Genomic DNA, 13,320 nt, shown 5'->3' on the forward strand with positions numbered 1-13,320 from the left:
TGAACCCACCACCTCTGACATATGGGGCCGGCGCCCTACCCCTTTGAGCCACAGGCGCTGCTCTATGCTGATTTCTTTCCTGAGATACCCTCACCATGATTTCTGGGCTGATGTTTCCTCAGCTCATATAGTTACCTCTCACTTTCAAAATTTCCCTGCCATTTCAAAGACAAAAAAACAAATTAGTTACAACTGCACCTCTGAAATGTATTATCTCGCCTACAGGGATCTGATCTGTGAAACCTAGAAGGTTTGTTAAGATATTACCAATATGTGCTCTCCTGCCAGTCCCAAAATCCTATACAGGAACCCGAGGTTCCTCCGGTTAGCTTTTCTTCAGCTTCATCACCAGCAGCAGAGTGGTGTGTTCTGTGATGTCCTTCTGCAGGCAGAAGGTAAGAGACTGACAGAAACTCAACTGAAAACTCGCCATAGACATGATAAAATGAATGTAGGGCCAGGGAGTGAAGCACAAAACAAGGAAAATGTTACTGCCTTTGACCACTGGGAACTATTTGATAAAAAGCTATTTGTTGGCCGGGTGCAGTGGCTCATGCCTGCAATCCTAGCCTCTGGGAGGCAGAGGCAGCTGGATTGTTGAGCTCACGGGTATGAGGCCGGCCTGAGCAAAAAAGCAAGACACCCTTTTCTACTAAAAATAGAAAAACTGAGGCAAGAAGATCGCTTGAGCCCAAGAGTTGGAGATTGTTGTGAGCTATGACACCATGGCACTTTACCCAGGGCAATAGCTTGAGACTCTTGTCTCAAAAAGTAAATCAAGGCTCGGCACCAGCCACATACACCTGAGCTGGCAGGTTTGAATCCAGCCTGGGCCTGCCAAATAACAACGGCTGCAACCAAAAAAAAAAAAAAATAGCCAGGTGTTGTGGCAGGCATGGTAGTCCCAGCTACTTGGGAGGCGGAGGCAGGAGAATCGCTTGAGCCCAGGAGTTGGAGGTTGCTGTGAGCTGTTATGCCACGGCAGTCTACCCAGGGCAACACCTTGAGGCTCTGTCTCAAAAATAAATAAATAAACTAAAAATCATTAAAAAAAAAAAAAGCTTTTTGTTTCTGGGCAGTTACTATTTAACTGCTTTTAAGAGTGAAGTTGTGTGGTAGTGCCCATATAGCTCAGTGAGTAACTCAGCCACATATACCGAGACTGGCAGGTTTGAATCCACTTTGGGCCAGCTAAAACAACAATGACAACTGCAACAAAAAATGGCTGGGCCTTGTGACCGGCGCCTGTATTCCCAGCTACATGGTAGGCTGAGGCTTGAGACCAGGAGTTTGAGGTTGCTGTGAGCGGTGACACCATAGCACTCTACCCAGGGAGACAGCTTGAGACTCTGTCTCAAAAAAAAAAAAAAAAGAAAAAGTGAAATTGTGATTATGTGTCTTTCTTTTGAAAAATGAAATTGGAGGGCCAGGCATGGTGCCGCATGCCTTTAATCCCAGCATTCTGGGAGGGCAAGGCGGGTGGGGTTTGAGACCAGCCTGAGCAAGACCTTGTCTCTAAAAAACAAACAAAAAATAGTTGGGCATTGTGGCAGACACCTGTAGTCCCAGTTATTTGGGAGGCTGAGGCAGGAGGATCAAAGGATCTCTTGGCCCCAGAGTTTGAGGATGTTGTGAGCTAAAGGTGCCAGGCACTCTAGGGTGACCATATGAGACTCTCCAAAAAAAAAAAAAAAAAAAAAATGAAATTAAGGCCAGGTGTGGTGGCTCACACCTATAATTCTAGCACTCTGGAGGCCAAGGCGGTTGGATTGCTGCAGCTCAGGAGTTTGAGACAGCCTACCCTGTCTCCACCTAAAATAGAAAAATTAGTTGGGCATTGTGGCAGGCACCCATAGTCCTAGGTACTCACGGAGGCTGAGGCAGGAAGATCACGTGAACCCGGGAGTTTGAGGTTGTTGTGAGCAAGGCTAACACCTGAGTACTCTAGCTTGGGGCAAGAGAGTAAGACTCTGTCTCCAAAAAAATAAAAGAGTAAACATAAAAAATGAAATTAATTGTAAAATTTTGTAAGCATAGAAATTTTATAAAACATGGATAATACAGTGGGATGATTATAAAGATTGAACTAACATATGTTAAGCAGTTAGAAGGATGCTTTTAATGTACTAACCATAGGCTCGGTGCCCATGCTCAGTGGTTAGCACTGGACACATATACTGGGGCTGGCAGGTTCAAACCCAGCCCAGGCCTACTAAACAATAATGACAAATGCAACAGGGTGGTGCCTGTGGCTCAGCGTGTAGGATGCTGGCCCCATATACCAAGGGTGACAGGTTCAAACCCAGCCCCGGCCAAACTGCAACAACAACAAAAAAAATAGCTGGGCATTGTGGCGGGCGCCTGTAGTCCCAGCTACTCAGGAGGCTGAGGCAAGAGAATTGCCTAAGCCCAGAAGTTGGAGGTTGCTGTGAGCTGTGATGCCATAGTACTCTAATGAGGGCAACATAGTGAGATTCCATCTCAAAAATATATATATATAGGTTTGGCCCCTGTAGTTCAGTGCCTAGGGCACCGGCCACATACACCAGGGCTGCCAAACAATCACAAGTACAAAAAAAAATAGCTGGGCATTGTGGTGGGCACCTGTAGTCCCAGCTACTTGGGAGGCTGAAGCAGGAGAATAGCTTAAGCCTAAGAGTTTGAGGTTGCTGTGAGCTGTGATGCCATAGCACTCTACGCAGGGCAACATAGTGAGACTCTGTCTCCAAAAAATAAAAAAAAACAAATAGAAAAAAAGTATGTATATATTAACCACGATGTATTAGATCAGTGGTTCTCAACCTCCCTAATGCCGCGAACCTTTAATACAGTGCAAAGAGGTCGCAACCCACAGGTTGAGAACTGCTGTTAGATGATACTATTATATATTCTCTCAATTTCTTGGCAAACTATTGCTTGATTTTTTTTTTTTTTTTTTGTAGAGACAGAGTCTCACTGTACCGCCCTCGGGTAGAGTGCCGTGGCATCACACGGCTCACAGCAACCTCTAACTCTTGGGCTTATGCGGTTCTCTTGCCTCAGCCTCCCGAGCAGCTGGGACTACAGGCGCCCGCCACAACGCCCAGCTATTTTGTTGTTGTTGCAGTTTGGCCGGGGCTGGGTTTGAACCCGCCACCCTTGGCATATGGGGCTGGCGCCCTACTCACTGAGCCACAGGCGCCGCCCTATTGCTTGATTTTTTTAAAATCTCATATTGATGATTTTTGTTGTTTGCTATTAGAGTTAAAAATGTGTAGCTTATTTCCACCCCTTCTCTTGACACTGGTAACGTTAAATCAGCATGAAGTAGTATAATGTAAAAGGCCCAAGATTAGGAGTCAGGGGCTCAGAGTTTCTAGCTTTGTTACTCAGTAACTGTCAAATGGGCAACTAACTTCATCTCTCTGGGGCTCAGTTTCTTCATTTATAAAAAAAGATTATGACAGCCAACATTGTGTAGCATGCTATGGTTTCCAGAGTACATACATGGTGGACAGTATAGTGTCTTACTAGTTTATAACAGCCTTGCAAGTTAAGTAATGGTTATATCGTTAAAATTCTACAGATGAGTGAATTGAGGCCGTGGGGAAAGTGACTTGCCTGTTGGTTCTCTTAGTAAGTGAGGAGCTGAGATTCTTTAATTCAAACTAAAGTATCAGTTTTGTATGGCAAATACTGAGCTATCTTAAGCACACGGTATTAAGATAAAGTCCTCCTTCTTAAAGGAATCTTGTAAGGGGAAGACATTCAAATGTCCAGTGCCTTCTTGGAAGGAAATCTTGTAAAGGAAAAACATTCAAAAGTCCAGTACAGGGCGGCACCTGTGGTTCAAGGAGTAGGGCGCCGGTCCCATATGCCGGAGGTGGCAGGTTCAAACCCAGCCCTGGCCAAAAACCACAAAAAAAAAAAAAAAGTCCAGTACATTCAGTATATTAAAGGTATAATTGCGGAGCCAAGTGCAGTGGATTGCTTGAGCTCAGGAGTTTGAGAGCAGCCTGAACAAGAGTAAGGCTAAAGTAGAAAAATTAGCTGGGCATTGTGGCAGGTGCCTATAATCTCAGATACTTGGGAATCTGAGGCAAGCAGCTTGCTTGAGCCCAGGAGTTTGAGGTTGCTGGGTTATGATGCCATGATTCTCTACCCAGGACAGTGGAGTGAGACTGTTTCTCAAAAAAAAAAAATAATAATAATAATAATCACACACACATACAAAATTGGTTAAGTGTAGGCTGACTTAGCATAAAAGAGGAGCATCCTGTAGATTTGGGGAGGCTGGAAGACAAGGTTTAGGGAACTTTTCTTGGAGAAAATAACCCCTTTGGTAAGGTCTGAGAACAAAAAAAAAGGAGGAAACAAGGAAAGATTTTTCCAGGCTAAGAGAACAGAAAGGTGCAGAGGTTCATAAATGTGACAAAGGTTATTAAATTGTCCAGTATGTCTAGAGCACAGAGTCTGTAAGAGATAGTCTGACCAGAGAGGACTAGAAAAACCGCAATCATGTTAGGTATGAAGTGTCATCTAAAGAAAGTAGGTCTTGTCCATAGGATACTGAGAAATATTTTGAGCAGTTTTAAGCAGGTCACGATCAGATTTCTTTAGAAACAACACTCAAAATGTGTAAGAATTACTGGATGGTTATTATCCAGTAATTATCAGCCCAGATAGGAAGCTGTTTTGTAATCCAAGAGAGAGGAGATGGTGGCCTGAACTAGGCATTGAGAATAGAGAAAAATGAATAGACTATTAAAGAGAATTTACAGAACTTAAGTAGTTAAAATCCTATGAGCCAGACTCAATAGGATCAAATCTTGTCCTTCCTACTTACTATGTAATGTGGGCATGTTATTTATCTGTGTCTCAATTTACTTATCTGTAATGATAGTAGCTTTTAGAGTTGCAATGAAGATTAAATGAATTAATACTGGTAAAACCCTTAGAACAGTAAGGTACATAATAAGGACTCCAAAAGTATTAGCTTTAAAAAAAAACAAAACCTGACATTTGTGGGCAGTGCCTGTAGCTCAGTGGGTAGGGCGCAGCCACATACACTGAGGCTGGCAGGTTTGAACCCAGCCAGGGCCAGCTAAGCAACAATAACAACTGCAACAGAAAAATAGCCAGGCATTGTGGTGGGCACCTGTAGTCCCAGTCACTTGGGAGGCTGAGGCAAGATAATCGCTGAAGCCCAAGAATTTGAGGTTGCTGTGAGCTGTGACGTCACCGCACTCTACCCAGGTTGACATAGTGAAACTCCGTCTCAAAAAAACAAACAAACCCCCCCCCGACATTTGATTAGCTGTGGTGGGAATATGGTGGGTACCTTGTTTTGAAGCAGAAAATAGGGGAGGCTTTGGAGGATAGGCAATGATAAGTTCATTTTCTGGAAAAGTTGCAGTGGAGGTGCTTGTGAGGCATACACATAGACATATAGGCTGTGGCATATCTAGGCAGAGGTATGGATCAGGCAGTCAGCAGCAAGTTTTTGGTAATTGAAACCATGGAAGTGACTCAGTGAAATTGCCTGGGAAGTGCCCATAAAATGAGAAGATGGCTCAGAACAGATAACTGCCTGGCAGTAGAAAATTGAACCCTTGATGGTCTACCTCCAAATCTCATGCTCTGTTAGACCAGAAGCTGCTTCTATAAAATTCTTTAAATTCTCATGAGTTGATAAAATTTATTCAGCAAGTATTTGATCCTCTACTTTGTATCAAGCACTGAATATACCTCAGTGAGCAAGACAGACATGGTCCCTATTCCCAGAATGTACAGTTCAGCGAAGGAGCTAGACGATTACAATGCAGATAGGTAAGTGCTATGATAGCTATAGAGTACCTCTCTGTGCCCAGGAGCAACTAATCCAGACTTGTGGTGTGAAGAAGGCTTTCTGAAGGAAGTGATATCTAAGCTAGATTTTAAAGGTAAAGAAATTAGTTAAATTAGGCAAAGGTAATGGCAGAAGGAACAAGTCTCTCCTTTTACTTGAAGTTCCATGGAGGGAAAGTAAGAGACTAGGCAGGACTGGACCATGGTAGTTTACACCTGTAATCCCAGAACTTTGGGAGGTGAAGAAGGCAAAGATGGGAGGATCTCTTGAGCTCAAGAGTTTGAGGTTACAGTGAGCTATGCACTTCAGCCTGGGTGGCAGAAAGAGATACAGTCTCTTAAAATATATAACTATGTAAGTAAGTACAAATAAAAATGAGGAGCACATGGGTAGTTTCTGTCTTAGCCCATAAACATGCCAGTCTACATGAGATAACAAGTTTCGATTTCTCTTTAGGTGAAGCAGTCCCAGCCCACTGCTGCATCCTGTCAGCCTGCAGCCCCTTCTTCACAGAGCGCCTAGAACGGGAAAGGCCAGCTCAGGGTCGGAAGGTGGTTCTGGAGCTGGGGGGTCTGAAGATCAGGACACTGAGGAAGCTGGTGGACTTCCTGTATACCTCAGAGATGGAAGTATCTCGAGAAGAAGCCCAAGATGTGCTTTCTGCTGCCCGTCAGCTCCGAGTATCTGAGCTAGAATCCCTTCAGCTTGAGGGTGGAAAGTTGGTGAAGGCTCCTCAGGGCCGAAGATTAAACCGAGAGTGCTTACAACCACCAGCTGCTGCACCAATCTCTGCCAGAGTGGTGGTACCCAACCGCCGACCTCGAACTCCACTGCCTGCTACCCAGACCCCCTGTCCTCTTGGGGCAGTGAGATTGAAGTCTTTAGGCAAGGAGGAGGGGTCTCAGGAGAAAAACAACCGACAGAGTGCAGAAGACTTGTCTGGCACGCTTCTGCTCAAGAGGAAGGCCAGAGCCTGCCCAGCTCCACAAGAAAAAAGCTCTTTACCATCAAGCCACAGTCAGGGGCCAGAAGAGAATAAGAATGACCCTGCTGTTGGTCCTACGGCACTTTCCCCACCCAGTTTGTACCCCTCTGGGGATGAGCGACTATTACCCAGAAAGATCAGGCTGAGTCGCTCAAAGCCATCTCCTGATAGCTGTACATCGAATCCTTCCAGCATGTTAAGCAGACCCAGCTCAGTGCCTGCAGCCCCTGGCCGGCGTCTGTGGCGGCAGAAGAGTATAAATAAAGAAGCACCAGAGGATAAGCAGAAACCGGGAAGAGCTAGTCCTCTACAGAGCACTCCAAGCCAATGTGGTCTTGGGAAGACAAGTGGGAATAAGAAGAGGAGCCCTGAAAACAGGGCACCTAACTCAGACTCTGCAGAGGAGGGGCAGGTCGGGAGAGTGAAGCTTCGCAAGATTGTCAATGGGACCTGCTGGGAGGTGGTACAAGAGCCTCCCCTCAAAAATTCTCAGGATAGCCCCCAGATTCCAGAACCTGGAGACTTAGTAGAGCCTCAGCCTTCCTCAGTTAAAGAGCAAGAAGTATCATCTGCTGGTTTAGAACTGTGTCGTGACTCCCCTGTGTGTCCGAGGATACAAGACATTCTGCTTTCTACTAGCCACTCCTCAGACCACCCAGTGGTGAAATCAAAGTTTGAGTCCAGTCTAGAGCTGGTAGGTAAGGAACCTGTGTTGGATATAGACTGCAAGGAGACCTATGCCTTTGACACAACCCTGCTGGGACAGCCCTGTGAAGCTGAGGAGTACCGAATCACAAGTGCTGCTGCCACCAGTGAGCTGGAAGAGATCTTGGACTTCATGCTTTGTGGCTCAGACGTTGAACCACCTCTAGCGTCTCTGCACAGTCCTGAAGCTGAGGGCTGCAGAACCCCTAGTTACCACCTGACAGAAACAGCAAAGAACTGGATTGAAGGAGAAGAATGGTGTTTGCCAGACCTAGAACTCTGGCCCAGGGAGCTCACAGGATTGGAAAAGGAACCTGTTGATGGAAACCAAAAGCCACCTGAGCCCCTTAGCTCCCTTGTCATGCCCTCTGAGATGAATGAAGGAGAGGTGCTTTCAGTGGGTGGCTCTTGGACTCCAGACTTTGAAATCACTAGCTCCCAGCCACTGGATGGTCAGGGAGACAAACTTCTCGACGTTGACTCCCTTAACACTCCCCCCCAAAGGTCTTATGAGGACCTCTCACTTTCCTGCTCAAACTGGGCAGACACTGGTCTGGAAGTGTCCCTAACTATGGATGAGGTGTTATACCCTGCTGCAGAGGCAGGCAAGGAGGTATTTGGTAACTCTGAGCTACTGAGCCCACTTCCTGCCAGCTCTGAAGAGGAAGAGATTGATGTGGTGGACTGGACAACAGAGGGGAAACTAGCACCCACTAGTATCCCCTCTGTATGGCCTGACCCTTCCTCAGAGTCAGAAACAGAGGTAGATATACTAACGTAGTGGAAGGGGTTAGGGGCCCTGGGTAGGTGGGAAGTGTTGGCTAGTAGAAGACTTATTGGCAGAGAAGCTAGCACACGCTCTTTCCTCTTAGCACAAGAGGCAGATATACCCTAGGTTCCTTTCTCCCCCACCCCAGACCTTGGGAGCCAAGCAGAAGAAGTACCATGTGTAGAAAATTATGAACTTGAACCATCTTATTTCTTTGTAATCTATTTTCCATTTAGTGACAAGTAAAACAAACTGTATGGTCCCCAATTCTAGTGGGTATAGTTAACAGCCAAGGCCAGGTCTCTCAGATCATAAGACATCTGGTCACTGCTAATTCAGGAAAAGCTGAGAACCACCTTCTGTGTTGGGATTATGTAAACAAGTGTTCCAGAATGTGTGAAGCAGTAAGGGACAGAACACTAAATTGGTGGGAGTGATAAGATGCTGGGTGCCTAATGTGTGTGGGGCTTATTCATTGCCAGTGTGTAAAGTCTAGCAAGATGTACTTCAATCATCACTTCCAAGAAGTGAGTTGAAAAAGAGTTTTTTTTATTAATTACTCTGCTTGCATAGTTTTTACAAACATTTCACATGCTTTACCAGAGACCCTAGCAGTTCCAGGTCAGGTGTTTACCTTGAGCTATAAAAAAATACAAGGACCACCAACCCCATAAAGCTGGCTTTGTCCATCTCTTAACATATACATTTCAGGTTTACTCTTATTACTCAAATGCTTTATTTCAACTTTTATTAAACCAAATCCAGTAACTTTTGCAATGCCTTACTAGAGGGTTGCCTCACAACTGAACCATCATTTCTGGAAGGGAAGAGACCATGGCTTCAGGCACATGACTTAAGTTTGGCCATGTACCGTCATAAATGCTCCAACATCACCAGGACAGAAAGCTGCAAAAGTGAAAGGGGAAAGGTTAGAGGAGGGATCCAAGCAATCAAGGCCCAAGGAAGACATTCCTCACCAGCCCCAACCTCACAAACCTAGGTACTGAAAGAATGCATCCCTCTCCCATATCTCACTCAATATATAAGTGTAGGAGAACACTAAAGCACTGTATGAAGCATTACTGAGAGACATGGTCAAATCCTTGTAACCAGTAGTGACAGTGCTATAGTGCAGTATTATCATATGGCACTATTAACAGAAAACACTAAGAACAAAAAAAAAAAAACGAGCATAGGGGTAAGAGTACGTGAAATAACATGAAAGATTCTGCCAGTGAAAAAGGAAAATCACAAACTCATACAAGTACAAAAATATGTGCCAAAGATTTTGTTTCACTCAGTAAGCGAAGCAACAGAATTTAAAAACTGGTTCAAAAATTAAAACATGGGCCACGGGAAAGGCTATTTCAAACACAAAAATTGGTCCATATTCTCAGGGCAACAACCAACTGCATCTCCAAAGCAGATGCAAAGGACACAACTGAAGGTCTATAAAGAATTATTTACATTACCATTAGTATTCTACAATTTAGCTCAAAGGCAATAAAAGACAATGAAAGATGGGAAGTGAGTTGTAAAATGGTAGGACTGCTTTCAAACTAGCCAAACCGAGGTGCATTCTCCCTCCCTTCCATGAATGTCCCCCCACCCCATTTCAAACCTCAGCATGAGGACTTCTGCCCAGAACTCCTACGAAAGGTACTTCTTCAACTCCTCCACCATTTCTTGAGGCTCAGGGAATTTGAGTTTGCGCGGAGGCCCCTTTTTAATCCCAGTCCAGAGCTCTGTACCTGGCAAAGAACCGAATAAAGCGACATTACTTTGGCATCCACGAGTTCCTCTCCAAAATCTTCAGGTTGCCGCGGTTTCTGAGACCTGCGCTGCTGCTTTTGGGGACCCATATCCCTCTTCCCCACCCAAGACTCGGTCTCCACTCACTGCTGCCGTCCGGGCGCAGCAATGTCACCTCGAAGCTGCCCCTACGGGGCTTGGCAGGGTTCACTTTCACTGGAAGCTCCGGGGCCTCCAGGCGCAGCGCCTGACTCAGGGCCGCGGCGTTGCGCCCATAAACGCGTCAGCTGGTGCTAGAGAAAAGACGGGAGGAATTAGAGACTGGGGCCTGCGACTCCATTGTCCTGGCTCCTGACTCCACAGGGTCCTCACCAATGCTCGATCACTACGGTCGCCTCCTCCACTCCCTCCACACGGTTCGCTTCCTTCTCTCGCTTCTCCGCCGTCGCGACCACCGAGGCCTCGGCCTTCCGCTTCCTCCCGCGGGGAGCCATAGAGCCTAGAGCCGACCGGGAACAGAACCGACCTGGGTGGTGGGGCAGAAGGAGGATAGGTGATGACGCGAACACTGAGCAGCAACTGAGCAGTGTTCAACCCGCCCAACCTACAAACCTTAGTTTACAATCTCTGACCCCACAGCGGAAACCTCTCCCCATGAGCAAAACGTGCGTCCCGCAAGGCCTCCGGGGGGCGGGATCGACGAGCACAACCACTCTGCACTCGGGGAGGGGGAGCGCCAGACCAAACCAACCGGCTGAAATCTACAGGCGAGCGCTCACGGGCTTTTCTATACCTAGGCGTTGCGCTAAATGGTGTGCGCCACAACCCACCCCGCAAACCCTCCTCCCTGGGATTGTTAGAATGATCCCAGCCTAAATCCACAGCGTAACTCCGTGCGGTCTGTACTCCAGGATTAAGACGCTAGATTTACCCTATTTGGTAATCCTGGAGATAGATCGATGCCCAGTATTGGTAAAAGAAAAGAAGTTCGTTTTTTACACTAAGGAGGTGGGCAATTCCTCTGCAGTTGCCGTTTTTTTTTTTTTTTTTGAGACAGCGTCTCACTCGGCCACCCTGGCTAGGGTGCCGTGGCCTCAACCTAGCTCACAGCAACCTCAAACGCCTGAACTCAAAGATTCTACTGCCTCAGCGCCCCACTTGTTACTATAGGGGTCTGCCCTGAGGCCCAGCTAATTTTTCTTGCTTTGCTCAGGCTGGTCTTGAACTCCTGACCTCAAGTGATCCACCTGCCTTGGCCTCTTAGACTGCTAGGATTATAAGTGTGAGCCATCACACCCCACCTTGGCTTTTTGTTTTTGTTTTTGAGACAGGGTCTCACTGTTGCCTAGGCTTGAATGCAGTGGCATCATCATAGCTCACTGCAACCAGTAACTCCTGGGCACAAGCGATTATAGAGATCACAGTGAACTACCCTTTCCCTTTTGTTGGTTCGCTGAAAGTTCAATTTTCAATTATAGCAGATTAATAAGAGAAAGTTTTTTTCCCAAATATGCGCATGAGGGAAACAACAAAAATGATTACCCAATGTCTCAGGGATGGTCAGAGACCTCTATAGATGCCTTTTAGAAGGAAGGGGGGGAGAATGTGGAAAGTACAGGGGTAGCAAGTGGTTGCTAGGGGGATATAGTGATGGAAGGGAACAGACTGACTTGCATTCAGTAAAGGAAGTCAGGCGCAGCACTGTGGCCTCACAGTCTAGGAAATTGAGGCAGGTGGCTTGCCTGAGCTCATGAGTTGGAGACCAGCCTGCGCTAGAGTGAGACCTAGTCTCTAAAAATAACTGGGGGTTGTGGTGGGTGCCTGTAGTCCCAGCTACTTGAAAGGCTGAGGCAAGAGAATCGCTTGAGCTCAAGAGTATGAGGTTGCTGTGAACTATGATTGCTACAGCACTCTTAAGGGGGTGGGGTGTGTGTGTGTGACAAAGTGAGATTGTCTCAAAAAAAAAGTCAGCATCCCTTTTTGATCTCTAGTCAGGTTAGTCCCATTTTATGTAAATAGAGGGAAGGCCTCTTCCAATGCTTTCTGATCATGAATGGCCTTTAATTCAAAATATTCTTTATATCAAGGAGTCATATTTTGGGGGTGAAATTTCCTTAGCTCCTTTACGATCCTCCAGCCTCAGCCACCAAAGGCCTGTGCCACAACATCTATAGTCCCAGATAATATTCTTTTTATTCTTCCTACATTGCTCAAGCTAGTCTGGAATTCTTTTTTTTTTTTGTAGAGACAAGAGTCTCACTGTACTGCCCTCCGTAGAGTGCTGTGGCGTCACATGGCTCACAGCAACCTCTAACTCTCCGGCTTACACGATTCTCTTGCCTCAGCCTCCCGAGCAGCTGGGACTACAGGTGCCCGCCACAACGCCCGGCTATTTTTTTTGTTGTTGTTGCAGTTTGGCCGGGGCCGGGTTTGAACCCGCCACCCTCCGCGTATGGGGCCGGCGCCCTACTCACTGAGCCACAGGCGCCGCCCTAGTCTGGAATTCTTGACCTTAAGCAATCCTGCCTCAAATCTCCCAAAGTGCTGGGATTATAGGCCTGAGGTCTATGCTTTATATTCAAGACAATCACACAAAGGCACAAACAAAAGGAGATACCAATCTCTTTATTATGGAAAACAATCAACTGGGAGAAGGGGAAATAGATTGGTGGGGGAGGGGGTTGGTGAAACCCCAATCCAGCCCAGGGGCTTTCTCCTCCAGGTGACAACACACAAATGAACATCTCATACCTCTACTCCCCTTCCTCTAAATCCCCACAAGATAGGGGGATTGTCTAATACTAACTTCAATGATGAAACCTCTGTGGTTAAAGGTTTGTCCTTGAGACCTGTGGCAAAGTTAGGGTTATACTTTTAATGAAGGCCATAAACCAAGCAAGTAGGGCCTAAGGAAGTAAGGTTCCTTGAAGAAAAATTATTAGCATTCTATACCTTAGCATTTTACCTTACAGTTCAATCTAGGTCTAACTAGGCTGTGTGGGTCCACTATAAAGAATAATGAAACCACATAGATGTCTAAGTGGTTGATAGCAGTTAACACACTGACCCAAACTTGAAGGGAAACCACTTCCTCCTCCATCATCCTCTGGTGAAACAGTTGGCCACAGCAGGGAAGACCTTCTTGTAGAATGCCTAACAATTCCCTGGAAGCCTCTTTAAAATCAAGCAGTCCCTTGCCCCACCCAGGTACAGCAAAAAAGGGGAAAATATAAATAAAAGGCTGAGGCTTCAGGCTTGTTGTTTTACAAGGAGCAGGGCCTC

The 13,320-nt window shown here is 46.2% G+C and overlaps 2 protein-coding genes across 4 annotated transcripts; one reads left to right on the forward strand and one right to left on the reverse strand.

The window, feature by feature from the left end:
• Positions 1–271: 271 nt before the first annotated feature.
• On the forward strand, positions 272–8,298 carry BTBD18 (BTB domain containing 18). The gene is made up of 2 exons (XM_053562621.1): positions 272–395; positions 6,284–8,298. The coding sequence occupies exons 1-2, from the start codon at positions 272–274 to the stop codon at positions 8,296–8,298; spliced, it is 2,139 nt and encodes a 712-aa protein (XP_053418596.1).
• Positions 8,299–9,019: 721 nt separating this feature from the next.
• SELENOH (selenoprotein H) lies at positions 9,020–10,811 on the reverse strand. Of its 3 annotated transcripts, none has more exons than XM_053562623.1 (5): positions 10,671–10,811; positions 10,411–10,564; positions 10,186–10,331; positions 9,908–10,037; positions 9,020–9,192 (listed from the first exon to the last, which is right to left on the reverse strand). In XM_053562623.1, the coding sequence occupies exons 2-4, from the start codon at positions 10,530–10,532 to the stop codon at positions 9,937–9,939; spliced, it is 369 nt and encodes a 122-aa protein (XP_053418598.1). In that variant the 5' UTR covers positions 10,533–10,564; positions 10,671–10,811; the 3' UTR covers positions 9,020–9,192; positions 9,908–9,936. The 3 variants fall into 3 exon arrangements, with proteins under 3 accessions (XP_053418598.1, XP_053418597.1, XP_053418599.1); XM_053562622.1 differs by having other exon boundaries at positions 10,685–10,785; XM_053562624.1 differs by having other exon boundaries at positions 10,651–10,739.
• Positions 10,812–13,320: the final 2,509 nt, after the last annotated feature.

The sequence above is a fragment of the Nycticebus coucang genome, chromosome 14 (assembly GCF_027406575.1).
Source record: "Nycticebus coucang isolate mNycCou1 chromosome 14, mNycCou1.pri, whole genome shotgun sequence".
NCBI classification, from domain to species: Eukaryota; Metazoa; Chordata; class Mammalia; order Primates; family Lorisidae; genus Nycticebus; species Nycticebus coucang.

Coding starts and splice junctions, on each gene's coding strand:
- BTBD18 (XM_053562621.1), top strand. CDS start 272: ATGTGCTCTCCTGCCAGTCCCAAAATCCTATACAGGAACCCGAGGTTC. Junction 396..6,283: donor TGTCCTTCTGCAGGCAGAAG/GTAAGAGACTGA, acceptor ATTTCTCTTTAG/GTGAAGCAGTCCCAGCCCAC.